General features: G+C 38.8%; 1 protein-coding gene across 1 annotated transcript in view; it reads left to right on the top strand.

Annotated features, from left to right (window-relative positions):
- The window catches only part of LOC134343934 (atos homolog protein B), a 37,605-nt gene extending 25,606 nt beyond the window's left edge, over positions 1 to 11,999 (top strand). Inside the window, exons 6-8 of the mRNA XM_063042885.1 lie at positions 2,081 to 2,149; positions 7,624 to 7,820; positions 10,483 to 11,999. Coding sequence (XP_062898955.1) covers positions 2,081 to 2,149; positions 7,624 to 7,820; positions 10,483 to 10,636 — 420 coding nt within the window. The 3' untranslated portion in view covers positions 10,637 to 11,999. The remainder of the gene's footprint in view (positions 1 to 2,080; positions 2,150 to 7,623; positions 7,821 to 10,482) is intronic.
- Positions 12,000 to 15,088: the final 3,089 nt, after the last annotated feature.

Below are 15,088 nucleotides of genomic sequence, written 5' to 3'. Positions count from 1 at the left end.
AAGTGAACATCAGTCATCAAGATTACTGTTTGACCATAAAATGAGAATAAAAGATTAGCTTTATTTGTCATATGCACATTGAAATACTGAAAACAGTGAAAAATGTCGTTTGCGTCAACAACCAACATAGTCCAAGGGTATGCTGTGGCCAGTCTGCTTCCAGTGCCAACATAGCATGCCCACAACATACTAACCCTAACCCATATGTCTTTGGAATGAGGGAGGAAACTGAGCACCCATAGGAATCGACACAGTCACAGGAGAATGTACAAACTCCTTGCAGACAGCAGCGAGAATTGAGCCCATTTCGCCGGTGCTGGAATAGCACTACATAACCATTACACACCAGTACCGCCATAGGAGCAGAATTAGGCCATTGGCCCATTGAGACTGTTCCAACATTCCATCATGACTGATTTATTGTCCCTCTTAACCCCTTTTTCCTGCTTTCTCCCTGTAACCTTTGACACCTTTACTAATCAAGAACCTATCAATCTCAGCTGTCAATATACCCAATGACTTGGCCTCCACAGGAGTCTGCAGCAATGAATTCCACAGATTGGCCACCCAGTGGCTAAAGTAATTCTTATTGTTGCTGTTCTAAAGGACGTCCTTCTGTTCTGAGGCTCTGCTGTCTGTTCCATAACTCCCACTTTTTGAAACATCCTCTCTATGTCACGGTCTAGACCTTTTGATATTTGATAAGTTTTAATGAGATTTCCCCCCCCCCCACTCATACTTTTAAACTCCAATGAGAACAGGCCCAGGGCCAACATACAATAAACTCCATTTGAAGATTGTGAAGTCACATCCTACAGACTACAACAAAAAAAAACTAGGCTGATACTGCACTATAAAATATTTCTGCCATAAGATCATTTTTTTCAAGGTCTAATGTTAAATTAAGACTTGTCAGGTCTCCAAAATGAGTGTAACAAATCATACTATTTCAGAGCAAGTATCTTCCTCCTGGTATCTTGAGCAATATTATCCCTCCATTAGTGTCACTAAACAGATTTTCAATTGATTATTAGCTTGTAGTTTGAGAGAATTTGTTACTATGACTCTGATGTTTCCTAAATTATAGTGAATACATTTAAAGAAATCTAAAATTATAGCAAAATATGCTGGAAACATTTGGTTCATCAGCTTGCCTGGCCTGTCTAATGTTTGCAGCATTTTCTGTTTTTACCACATTTCTTGGGTTTTATAAAACTGATGTTGGGAAAGATTAGATACAAGTCTGGTCAAGACACAAGACTTAGTACAGGTCTGGCAGACTTTCTGCTGCCAGTCAGTGATCCAGAATAGATTATTTAATTTCCCTTAATGCTGTTTTATATGAATTGGATATTTTATCTTCAAATCTTCAATGCAAAGGACAACTTGTGTTTCTCATTAAATAACACTAACTTCCTCAATAAAAGTATCTTGATATCACTTTGAAACAAGCACAGTCACCTCCCTGAGAGGAATCTTCAACAAGGCAGACAGAAGCATATGTTTAAAGTGAGCTTGAAATAGGTAGCATTCCATACTTGTATGGGCATAAGAAATGTCTGAATCATAAGTGTTTTGGGTTTGAGACGCAGAATGCAACATTGGGTCGTCCTGAGGCAGCCAATTCTGGCAGCGTTCAGGCAAACCAAGAATATGCATATAGCCTAATGGAGAGTTCTTTGTGGGAGCACTGTCATCAAAAAGTAAGTTTATCAAAATATTTACATGAAGTGTGGCCAGAAAGAGCTCAAACCCTGAGTATTTTCCCAGAAGATCTATCCTATCTATCAACTGTGAATTTTTTGCATTCCAAAACACATTCTTTAAAAATATATACTATACTTATTTTCAAACCAATTAATGACAAACATATAAAAATTGACATGAATCTGATCATGGCTTATATTACTGTGCATACACCTTACTTTTGTCTAAAATCGATAAATTTATTGATTGATTTATAGCTTGATTTTTTGTAAAGCTTAAGAAGAAAACCACATGTTTAGGCATCTCCAACCGAGGATTCTCCATTGTTGGAAAGGAAACCTTAATATCTTATTGCTATTTTCTTTTCCATTAGGGTGTGATAAATCTGGAATCTTTGGGAAAGAAGGGTTACAATGTCCCCAAGGCTGGAACCATCCAAGTGGTAAGTTGTCCACGTCTAGATTTTCTCAAAGGAACGTAAGAAATAGGAGCATCGAGCCTGTCCCCACCATTCAATAAGATCATGGCTGATCTGTCTGTAAACTCAGCTCCATCTACCTGCCTTTTTCCCATAACCCTTAATTCCCTTACTATGTAAAATTACACTAAACATATGCACCAAATTAAAATCACTCTTTACATTTCTAAATAATGTGTTTTCTTTTCATTGTAAATAGCATTATAAAATAGACTGAAGAAGTTTGAGTTTTGAAGCTGATTCGCAGGGAGAAAGTAAGATAAGGACCTAAGGTTTCTGATTGCATCTGCTTCCAAACATTTTCTGATGAAGTAGATATTCAATGAGGAGATTAATCTTTAGATTACCAGTTGACTATTTGGTTGACAGATGCTGCTCTTTGTTGAGGTTTAGCTGCTTTAACAGGGCATTGGAAGATGGTGAGTGTTTGATTAAAATATACTCTTGCAGAATTTTATGTTTTCAGGGGAGAATGGATACAATTTGGCCTATTTTTGGGGGGTGGGGGCTTTGGGATTGCAATTTTTTCTGTCATTTATTCTTTGTGTTTTTTTTCTTCTGTTTTGAGGATGTCTGCGGAGAGTAAGAATTTCAGGTTGTATATTGTATACGTTCTCTGATATTAAATGGAACCATTGAACTTTGAGCTATCACCTATTTCTATTCTTGTCTAGATGTTCATAAGGATACTTCACTTTATTTTTGAAATGCACTCTCTCAAATAATCTTTCTCCTTGAAATTCCTTGCCATTAGGAAGGAATATATGCATAGATGAATGATGGGTCATAGCATGAACCCATCTTTGCCTCTGAAACCATGCTTCTCTTGTGTTGTGACTAGTTTTTATCTGTTCTCTCTGCTTGAGTAGGGAACATATGTTCCCACCTTGAGAGTATGCACCTCCCACATTCGATAAATCTAGCTTTATGAATATTTCAGTCACTTGACCTGATTACTGACTGGGGGGGGTGGAATCTTTGCTCTTCATGAAGAGTTATTACTCTCATTATTCTTATGCTGCATGCAGCAGTTAACTGTACACTTTTTTGCTGTTTCTCTCAATATAAAAGAGAATGCGCTTCAGAACTATTTTAGAACTTCCCAGCCCTTTACTTCACCCCTGCCCCTCCCAGTTTCTCCTATCACCTTGTGTTTCTTCCTCCCCTCCCCCCACCTTCTAACTCTGACTCCTCGTCTTTTTTTCTCCAGTCCTGCTGAGGGGTCTTGACCCGAAATGTCGACTGTACTCTTTTCCATAGATGCTGCCCGGACTGCTGAGTTTCTCCAGTACTTTGTGTGTGTTCAGAACCATTTCACTGGATGTAACATGCTGTGACAGGAATTACATAATATTTTTTCTTTCATCGAATAAAGCAACCATAAATTCTCCTGTGTAATAACAAAATAATCGAGAAGGGACTGGGGAGGTGTTTGTATGCTGAATTAACTTCATTGTTGCGAACTAATTTTTTTTCTTAAATGCTGTAAGTGGAAATGTTCTAATATTTGTACCTGTCGCTGCAGTATTAGGAAATTTAAACATGCATGACTTACAAAATACAAATAAACTACACCGAAGTCACAGCATACTGCAGTTTTGAGATTACTGATCAGTTTAACAGGTAGATTTGCATGTCAGTGAAGTATATCAGGAACAAGAAGAAAGGCTGACAGCCATTTAAGATTTGAAAAATGTTGACTATTCATTTGTATACTAATTTTCATTTTTCAAAAGCCGTTCTCCTGTTGGAAGCATGATTTTGGAACATTCCCCTTATTAATGCATTAGAAATAGGAACTGGAGTAAACAATTCAGCTCCTCAAAAGTGTTGCTCCATTTAAGAATCTCAGGATTGTCCTCAAGTGGTTGTTCTCTGTTATCTTTGACTTCCCTGCTATCAGTGTCATTCTAGACTAAATTTAATGATTTTCCCTCCACAGCTCTTGGGTGGAGAATTCCAAAGAATTTCAAATGGGCAAATACTTACTTTCAAAGCCATTAGTACTGGATTCCCTGCAACAGGAAATAACCTTTCTATATGTATCTTGCAAACCCCCTCCACCTCAGAATGTTGTCTTTCAATAACATCTCATTATTCTAAGCAATGCACACAAACTGCTGGAGGAACTCAGCAGGCCAGGCAGCATCTATGGAAAAAAATAGTCAACGTTGTGAGCCGAATGCCTTCGGCAGGACTGGAGAAAAAAAGCTGAGGAGTAGATCTTAAAAGGTGGGAAGAGGGGAGAGAGAAACACCAGGTGATAAGTGAAATCTGGAGGGGGTGGGATGAAGTAAAGAGCTGGGAAGTTGATTGGTGAAAGAGACAGAAGGCCATGGAAGAAAGAAACATGGGGAGAGGCAAAAGAGGAAGGACTGTTTAGGGCCCTGAAAGGTAGTGAGGGAGGAGGTGTAGGGGCAGGTGTGGCACTTGTTCCACTTGCAAGGATAAGTGCCAGGAGGGAGATCAGTGAGGAGTGGGGAGATTATTATTCTAAAGCTCAGTGAGGATAGATCCATTCACCTCCTTTTCTCATGAGAGGTCTCTAGCATACCAGGAATCAACCCCTTTACCTTCTCAAAACTGATCTCCAGTGCAAATATTTGCAAATTTCAGCATGTGAATTTTCTTGGTAAGACAATTACTCACTAACTGGCCAACATCATCTCATGTTGCTCTCCGGTCACTTTTAAATTAATGACAGGAAGATCATTACTGAAATCAGGCATTAGTGAGATGTCTCTAGGTTTGGCATAATTACATGACATCATCTGTTTTCGTGTGAAATAGTTCTGGTATGGCTCGTCCTGGAATTGAAAGCTGATTTAAATCTTTTGTCCATTTGCTCATTTTAATTTTTAATTCTTAAGTGCCTGTAACTAACATTTGTCAATCTCATTTAAAATTATTTGTTCCTTTTTTACCACTCATTTGAGAAAATGCTTTTTCAATTCATTCCTTTTCTGAATGGCCTATCTCTGATTTTGGGATTATGCCCTTTGTCTAGGACTCTGTACCATTAACAGTGGGGGGGGGGGGAATTTTTAGCCCAATCTATCAAAATCCTTAAACTCTGACTGAAATTATTACTAAACTTTCAGCATTTCAGGTAAAACAAGCCTAATTTAAATTCCATCTCACCTAGCCTTAAGAGTTCTGATTACATTATAGTGAATATGCACAGCACAAGCTATGACACCTATAATCTTATACAGTACATTCTATATAGAGTCTTGCCAGAGCTTTATATGATTTGTGCTTTTTTTATTCTATTTGTCATTATATAAAGGCTAGCTGTTTGAAGTATTTTTCTGCACCTGATGACAGCATTTTTGGAATTGTCTCAATTTCTTTCCCTTTTTCACTGATGTTTGGATCTAACCTTTTCGTCTAGAATATCTGTATCACATTTTAATGCATTAAAAATTATCAGCAATAATTCCACAAGAACTCAATTATACTATATCCTCTCATCTTTGCAAGATGCCAATTTTTGCGTCATATCTGAAAATATGGTCAATCACTGAACCTAGAGAGGTTTGGAAGTGTAACGTTAAATCTTAAACATCGTGGATTGAAAAGTATTAAAGCCTGAGACTTAACCCTTCATATATCATTTCTAATACTCTTATCTGCATTAACTCCAGCAAGTTTTAGTCACTGACTCAATATTAATTGCTTCAGATGCTGATCAGCTGTGCATTCTAACACTTAAGCAAAATCTAGCATACTGCAGACAACCACCAATTTTTAATTCCAAATTCCAAATTCCAAAGACGTGTTGTGATCAGCCTCAATAGGTCGGCCCGGGAGTGTGCCAAGTTTTTATTAATCAATTTTCCCAGTGTATAATTAATTTGCTTGACAAGATTTTTGTTGCATGTCACAGAATGGGCTGAATGGTTTAGCTTGCTCTTGCAGTTTACCTACCCTCTTCTCTCCAACCCCCCCCACCCCCCCCAAACCAACCTCTGCCACTCCAAATGGTCCTCATGTAGAGGACCAAACGAGCAAACCAGCTTGGCAAAGGTTTGTAAATATATCTAATATTCAGAGGCACTTGGCTAATAACACTTGACTAGTTAGGAGTTCTTAAATTTAAAAAAAAACTGTATTAAATTTCATAGATAAAAACAACAGTGTGAAACAAGTGAAGGAAAAATGCATATATACTTTTCCTTCCTGATCTAGGTCCAGAATCCCTATTCAAATGAAGGTGATTATGATTCTACACCAGTTCCGGTGCACAGTTGGATACTCCAGCATATTCCATGGAGATTCTGGCTCTGCTACCGGGCTCAGGGAGTCTCTCAATTTCTTTGACCCCTGCCCCCCCCCAACCATCAGGCAGGAGGTACTGTAGCATTAGGGACTATAAGAATAGGAACACTCACAACCAGGTGGAGGAACTCAGCAGGTTGGGCAACATCCGCGGAAACGATCAGTCAACGTTTCAGGCTGGAACCCTTCGTCAGGACTGAAGAGGGAAGGGGCAGAGGCCCTTTAAAGAAGGTGGGAAGAGGATGGGAAGGAGAAGGCTGGTAGGTTCTTCACTTTTCCTGCCTTTCCCCTCCCTGATTCCCCTCCCCCACCCCTTTATCTTTCCCCTTACTGGTTTTTCACCTGGAACCTACCAGCCAGCTCCTTCCCACCCTCCCCCCACCTTCTTTAAAGGGCCTCTGCCCCTTCCCTCTCCAGTCCTGATGAAGGGTTCCGGCCCGAAACGTTGACTGATCATTTACACGGATGCTGCCCGACCTGCTGAGTTCCTCCAGCGTGTTGTAAGTGTTGCTTTGACCCCAGCATCTGCAGTGTATTTTGTGTTTATAAGAATGGGAAACAGCTTCCCCATCCTGGCGTGAGACGACTGAACTCACTGCCACCACCCAGGCCTCATTATGTATGAAGCGCTAGTAGCATTATACTGTTTACTTTTTAACTTGTGTCATATATGCACATTATTATTAATTTATTTCTGGTAATATTACTTAGTGTTGTACGTGAGTTATATGCACTGTGTTGTGTACCTTGGTTTGGAGAAACATTGTTTCCTTTGGCAGTATACATGTATATGGACTTGTATGCTGCCAAATGAAATATACGTATTTGAACAGAGACTGGAGAATGATTGGTGCTTTGGTATCTGTTACTCAGGTTGTAAATGACTGAGGTAGAGTGACAATTCTTGGGGAGAGGGTGGAAGAATTTTTAACAATTGTTAATTACAAAAATGGATTTTTATACCAAATTATCTACTTCATGTATCCCTGTTTGAGAAATAATAATCATTATTTATGTTGAAAGCTATTGCAACCCATTTGGTTTTTTGTGCCTAATCTATTGCAAAACTCATTGTTGTTTCCCTTCCTATCCATTCTGACAAATCCACAGGCTATTGTATTTAAATTAACAGCATAACAATTGCTCTCTACTTACAGACCTTATTCAACCCAAACAAAACTGTGGTGAAAATGTTTCTAGTAACATACGACTTCAGTGACATGCCACCAAACCACATAACACTTCTGCGCCACAGGATCTTCCTTGTACCAGTGGAAGAAAATGAAGGAACATGTGAAAATATGGAAAATTCGGAAGTAAAAAGAAAAGTACTATGTTATCTGATTCATTTAAGGTATGTATAATCTGAAAGCAACACCCACATATATCCTAGCACAAGGATTCACCCACTGGAAGCAAATCAGAAAAGACTCCCTTTATTCCCACTCTATCCATGCTAGTATCTTTCCCGTAATACCATGGGCTATTAGCTTGCTAAGCAGCTTCATGTGGTGCCTTGTCATAGCCCTTCTAAAAATCCAAGTACACAACATCCATTGATTCTTCTTTGTCTATGCTGCTTGTTATTTCCTCAAAGAATTCCAACAGATTGGTCAGGCAAGATTTTCCCTTAAGGAAATCTCTAAACCTGTTCTGTCTATGTACTTGCCCAACTGTCTTTTAAATGTTGCAATTGTCCTTGCATCTACCACTTCCTCTGGCACCATCCTCTGCGTGAAAGACTTGCCCCTTAGGCCCTTTTAAGTCTTTTCCTCCTTGCCTTATATCTGTCTTCTGGTTTTAGATTCCCCTGACCTGGGTCGTAGATAGTCTAATACTGAAAATCATAGATTTAAGGTGAGAGGGGAAAGATTTAAAAGGGACCTGAGAGGAAATTACTTTCCTCCCTGCCCCTCGCAGAGATCTTGGGTATATGCAAAGGCTGCCAGAGAAAGCTCGAGGGGCAGACACAATTATAATGTTCAAAAAGCGTTTGGACAGGTGCATGTGGATAAGGAGGTTTTTAGAATGATTGGGTTTTAGACGTATGCAAACAATAGTAGCTGGGTCAGAGCTTTTAGTTGGCATGGATGCGTTGGGCTAGAGGGCTTGTTTCCATGTTACTTTACTCTGACTATGATCCTGGGAAAAAGACTGAGAATTCACCTTGTGTGTGCTCCTATAGCAACCTCCTATGCTCCAGGCCAGAAGTCCCAGCCTGACTAGTCTCCTCATTATAATTCACACCCTCCAGTGCCTGTAATTCCCTTGTGAATGTTTTCCGCACAGTTTCTAGCTCAATGACAACCTTCCTATAGCTCAGCAATCAGAACTGCACATAATACTCCCAAGAATGTCTTCAGGGCACCTGAAATATGACATCCCAACCCTCACACTCTGTGCCCTGACCAATGAAGGCAAGCCTGCCAAACTTCACCTTCACCACCCTGTATACCTGTGTTGCCCTTTCAGGTAACTGTGTACTTTACCCCTGGATCTCTGTTCTACTGTACTCTCTGGGGTCCTGCCACTTACTGTGCTAGTTTTACTGTGGATTAACCTAAGATGCAGCACTTGTTGCACTTGGCTGAGTTAAATTCCATCTGTATTTCCGACTATATTCTCATCCAAATTGTTAACATAAATGACAAGCAACAGTGGACCCATCCCAGTCCCTGTAGCACACTGCTGGGCACAGGCCTCCAATCTGGAAAATAATCCACAATCACCTTCTGATTCTTAAAAGACTATTTTGTGTCCATTTGGCTAGCTCACTCTTGGATCCCATGTGATCTAACCTTCTGAGCAGCTGCCCATGCAGGATTTGTCAAAGGCTTCCCCCACCCCACCACCACCCTTGTCAGTTCTCTTGATTTTAAAAAGCACTCCAGTATAAATGATGTGCATCCACAAGTAAAATTCTGTAAATGCAAGAGCATCTGAAATATTTTTTAAGTGCTCAAGTCATTAGCAGTAAAGGATGAAAGATAATATTAATATTTAGTTATTTTGCAGGATTACAAAGAATACAGAGCACAAAAATAGTATCATGGGCCATTGTAACTAATCTTCCATCTAGCTACATTTGCATAATTATTTTCCTTATCCCATTGCTTGTCCGGCCTCTTCATAAACTTGTCTATACTTCTCACTAAAATCACCTTCTAAGTAATCAAATTTATAACTTTATTATTAGATTTGATTCTATTTTAGGGTTCTCTAGACATGTTCTACACAGTTAGAAATGTTGCACTGTTTTTCAAAGCTCTTCATCATTTTAGAAGCTTCAGTTGCCTCTGAGAAAGGAAGCCCAGTCTGTTAATCCTTCCCTCATATGTACAGTATATTCCTGCATATTTGGTCACATCCTTAAAGTCATCTTTGCACCCTCTTCACTGCCTTGTTTGCCTTTTATATTAAATATGGATGAGAATATAGATGGCATTATAGTTGGTTTGAGAATTGGTGGTGTGGTGGACAGTGAAGAGGGATACAGCGGGATCTTGACCAATTTAACTTGGAAAGTGCAACGCAGTGCATTTTGAGAAGTTAAATCAAGACAGAATATAAAGTGGATGACAGGGCCATGGGGAGTACTGTAGAACAGGGATCTAGAGATCTTTCTTCCAAGCAGAAATAGTTGATTTGAACATCTTGACAAGGAGGAAGTAATTTAGTGTATTGTATAAGAGGATTGGACCCGCTGTCATAGTTGCTTGGTGAAATAATCTAACCTTCCTTGTCCAAGGTTACATATGATGAATGTGCATTTTGGAATAAGTACAGAAAATGCCAGTGAATTATGTCTTAATGTAGTGGAATGGGAAGTATGTATATTCGATCATTTGGCTGATGTGATGAATCAATTCAATTATGAATTGTTAACTTGATATGTGTGTTCACATAGACTACATTTGAGTAATTTTCCCTGACACCCTTTCGTTATTTTTTTTAACTAACTTTTTTAATTAGCATGCAGATATTCACCTCATTCTACTTTTTATCTAAACGCTCAGGTTTCAGAGTTCCAAGTCTGGAAAAATCTACTTGCACAGTGATATTAGGCTGCTGTTTTCCCGAAAATCAAGTGAAGTGGATGCTGGGATACCTTACGAGTTAAAGTCATTTACAGAAATGCCAAGAAATCCAAAATATTCACCACGAGTTTAGCACATCAATTTCAAGACTATCTATATTGGAATTCAGTAATTATTTATCTAGCAATTGGTTCTAACTATGGAGAAAGATTTTCAGTTCAGTGTTAAAACGCATGCTTTGTAATAAATATTAAAGATCTGTTTAAAGTGCAGTTTCCAATGGTGTCATTCTGTACATTTTGATTTTAAAAAGCACAGGAAACTTGCTTTAATGTAGGCTTGAAATAATATTTAATATACACTTTTGCTCTCAGTTGATGGAAATTTAATTCTTTAATCTCAGTATCAAAATCCCATTTTACTTTGAAACATTGATCTATTTATCTTAAATATCTTTCATTGCCTATATTAATGATTATTGTAATTATGTGTTCCCTGATTCATAAACTGTCAGGACCACAAAAGACACATTTGCAGTTTGGGAATAAATAATAATAGTTTGATTTAACTCTTTAATTTATAGGTCTTGTGCAAAAATCTTTACAATACGTAATGTACAATGTGAATGTTGCTGCTTCCAGATTTACTTTTGGGAAAACCTCTTTCCTTCTCCAAAAACTTAATTTTCTCCCTAAGAGGTTCATAAACCTCAAAGTTAATTTTGCTGCAAAAACTAATTTTAACTTGTTCTAATCTTCTCCCACTTAGAAATAATACTAACAAGGCCATTGGGAAAGGAAAAGGAAGGTGAGAAAAGCTGGTTGAATTGGCAGTAGTTTAGACCTTTTTTCAATTTAATTTAAATTCTCCCATTTTAGAATTATGTCCAACTTTTGGCATTTGGCAATGGCAAAAGAGCTGTTCTCTGGATGGAAGCTGAAGTAGGAAATCTCCTCCTGTTATTTTTCCACAACCAGCTGGCAAATCCATGAGACAAAAGGGTGAACTCTGATTAGTTTTTTTTTAATTTTTGGTTTCTTCCCCAATCAACAGAAGAATATCAAGCCTCTGCTTTCCCCTTGATGCCTCAACAGTTAAAATGTCCTTTTACTTGGCACACACAAATTGATTACAAATGCACTGTGATGTTTGGTGATAGTTAATGAACTTTTATATTTGCCAAAGTATTTGAGAAAGGGTGAGTTCCTTCGATGTTCTGATAACTAACTCTTCATTCTGGAGTAAATGAAACTTTTTGTATGGGCAAACTGTAGATTAAAGAGTTAATTAAAATGTTTCCTAATGTTAATTTTACTTTTCCATTATGCACTGTGTAGTATTATATTCAGAAGGTACGCTTCAGAAAAGACATTAGTTTTTGTTCTTAATATTATCATTGTTGTTCAAACTCCTAAACCTACTAATCATATTGTTGAAACAGTTGTAGAAACATAAAGCAAAGTGAAGTAGATTGTATTTTTTGATGGAATAAACTGCTGTAAAAATACTGGTTTTGAATATTCTTTTAAACATGCATGCCAAATAAGATCTCGCTGTTCATTCTCTTTATATCTATTCTGTTTTCCCAAGAGCTAACTTCAAAGATTTTGTGCAAGACAGCAAGATGATGTCAGATTTGATCTCCAGCCTGTTAACTGATGTCAAAAAATTGACAATTGCCACTAAGCTGCAGAAATAAAATTTAGGTTTCTATGGATTATGAACTTGTAACAATTCCAGCTGAAAATGTATAAGAACTGATAACATTGGAGGATGTGATGGTATTAGATTCCCTGTCCACAAAATCCTTAACTCAAAAGAAGATGAGCCCTATCAGATACAAGTATATACAGGTACTCTCACTTTAGAAAGGTTATACTATATCCACCACCAAGGACCAGCTTATTTCCCTGTCTGGTCTCTGCAGCGAGGTCTAGCTGTCAATACCCAATGCTTGAGTGGTGATTTCTGCCTTCCTATCAAGGAGGATATGCTTCTGGCTATTAAAGTAGTTTAATCACTTTTATTTTTAATGATACATGTTTAAAATTTAGACATTGTTATTAACACACATAGCAGATTTCTGATTTATGAAATTACAAAAAATATCTAAACTGCAAAGGATTTCCAAAAACAGGTACAATGCTTACAAGCTAAAATAACATACCAACAAGTTCCAGGCAAAAGTGTCGTCCATCACAGAAACCAAAGATGAGGAATGAATTCTAGTTCTTTTGGTGCAAAGTAATTTACACAGATGGTCTAAAACAGCAGTTCCCAACCATTTTTATGCCATGTACCCCTCTCATTAACTAAGGGTCTAAAAGCTTCTAGGGACACAGATCCCAGAACCTCACAATTAATGTTGTGAGAGCTTTTCTTCTGAGTATACAAATATCCCAACCACTGATAGATCAACTATTCCTGTGACCATGTTTGATTCAAAGATTCAAAAAACTTTATTGTCATTCTAACCATACATCAGCTCTGCAGGGCAGAATGAGAGCGTTTCTCGGGGCAGTGTAATCATAACATAACAAACGCAACACTAAATAGTAAACATAACAATAAATAGTAAAACACAACATAAGTGTCCAGTGCAAGTTAAAAGTGTCCAAAGCAGAGTCAGGTAGAGCAGCTATTTAGCAGTCTGACTGCCTGTGGGAGGAAGCTGTTTAGTAGCCTTGTGGTTTTAGTTTTGATGCTCCTGTAACGTTTGACTGATGGCAGAAGAACAAACAGTTCACGGAGAGGGTGTGAGGGGTCTTTAATGATGTACCGTGTCTTCTGGAGGCATCGACTCTGAAAGAGGTCTTGGACAGAAGGTAGGGAGACCCCAATAACATTCTCTGCTCCCCTAACCACCCTCTGCAAGGCTTTTTTGTTGACAGCACTGCAGCTGGAGTACCAGGTTGTGATGCAAAAGGTCAGCACACTCTCAACCACGCCTCTGTAGAATGTAGTTAAGATGTTAGTGGGGAGTGATGCTTTTTCAAGCTTCCTCAGAAAGTGCAATCTCTGCTGGGCCCATTTCACAATCCCAGTGGTGTTCCTGGACCAGATGAGATTGTCCGAGATCTGCACCCCAGGGAACTTGATGTTTTCCACTCTCTCCACTGTGGAGAGAGTGGAAAACATCACTCTCTAATCAACTAATATGCGAAGTTACATTACCCCATCTGTGTACTAAAAAAAACTTTCCTCCTAAATTTAGTTTAAACATTTCCCACCTCTCAACTTAAACTTGTGCCTCCAGTGTATGACATCCCCATCCTGGGAGAGAATTCTATCTATGACTCTCATAACTTTATGTATTTCTTTAGAGTCATAGAGTACAATAGCAAAGAAACAGCCATTTGACCCACCTAGTCCATGCCAAGCTTTTATTCTACCGCATCCCAACGACCCAAGACTGGACCATAGCTTTCTATATTCCTCCCACCTATGTACTTAAACAAACTTTTCTTAAATGCTGCAATGGAGCCACTCCAAGAGACTCTTTTGGGTCATTGTTCCAAAACTCCAGGGAAAATAATCCAGGTGTATCCACATTTCCTTTGAAAGGTAATACACTACAACCCTCCAAAACCTCCACATCATTCCTATTCAACACACACAAAGTGCTGGAGAAACTCAGCAAGTCAGCCAGGATCCATGGAAATTAACAAATAGGCAATGTTTTAGGCTGAGACACTTCTGCAGGACTGGAAAGGAAGGGACGAAATGCCGGAATAAAAAAAGTGGTTGGGGGAGGAAAGGAGGATGGCTAGATGGTGATTGGTGGAGCCAGATGGGTGGGAAAGGTAAAGGGCTGTAGAAGAGTGAATCTAATATGAGAGGAGATTGGACCATAGGAGAAAAGGAAGGAAGAGGGGCACCAGGGGAGGTAGTAGGCAGGTGGGAAGAGATAAGGGGCCAGAGCCAGGAATAGAAGAAGGGACGGGGAGGGTAAATTTTTACTAGAGGAGAAATCAATATTCATGTCATTAGGTTGGAGGCTACCCAGATGGAATATAAGGTGTTACTCTTCCTCAGGGTGGCTTCATCCTGGCACAAGAGGAGTCTATGAACCAACATGTCAGAATGGGAATTAAAATGTTTCTAATGTCATTCCTATAGTAGGGTGACCAAATCTACACACTGTGCTCCAAATATAAACCAACCAAAATTTTATATAGCTGGAGTATGATTTGCCAGATCTTAATCCCAATGTCCCAACCTCACCATCCACTGGTGTTACAACTTACAGGAAGCTTTGAACTTTCATCCCTGTATCCCACTGCACATCAGTGATCCTAAGGGCCCTGCCACTCATTGCATGCTTTCCTCTTGCTTTTAATTTTCAAAATAAAAGCAACATCTCATAACTGTACAGATTAATCTCCATCTACCATTTTCTGTCCAAAGTTCCATCTGACCTAAATCCTGCTGTATCCTTTGGCAACCTTCTTCACTAGCTATAGCCCCATGAATTTTCATATTATCTGCCAATTTACGAATCAAACCACCCACATTTTCATCCATGCCAACCTCCGAGTATGCAGGCACAGAAGCATATTGTAGTTTGAAGGAGTGGCAATAGAAG

This window comes from Mobula hypostoma, chromosome 3 (genome assembly GCF_963921235.1).
Source record: "Mobula hypostoma chromosome 3, sMobHyp1.1, whole genome shotgun sequence".
Taxonomy (NCBI): Eukaryota; Metazoa; Chordata; class Chondrichthyes; order Myliobatiformes; family Myliobatidae; genus Mobula; species Mobula hypostoma.
Note: the sequence above shows the minus strand (reverse complement) of the source record. Positions and strands in the feature narration are given on the sequence as shown.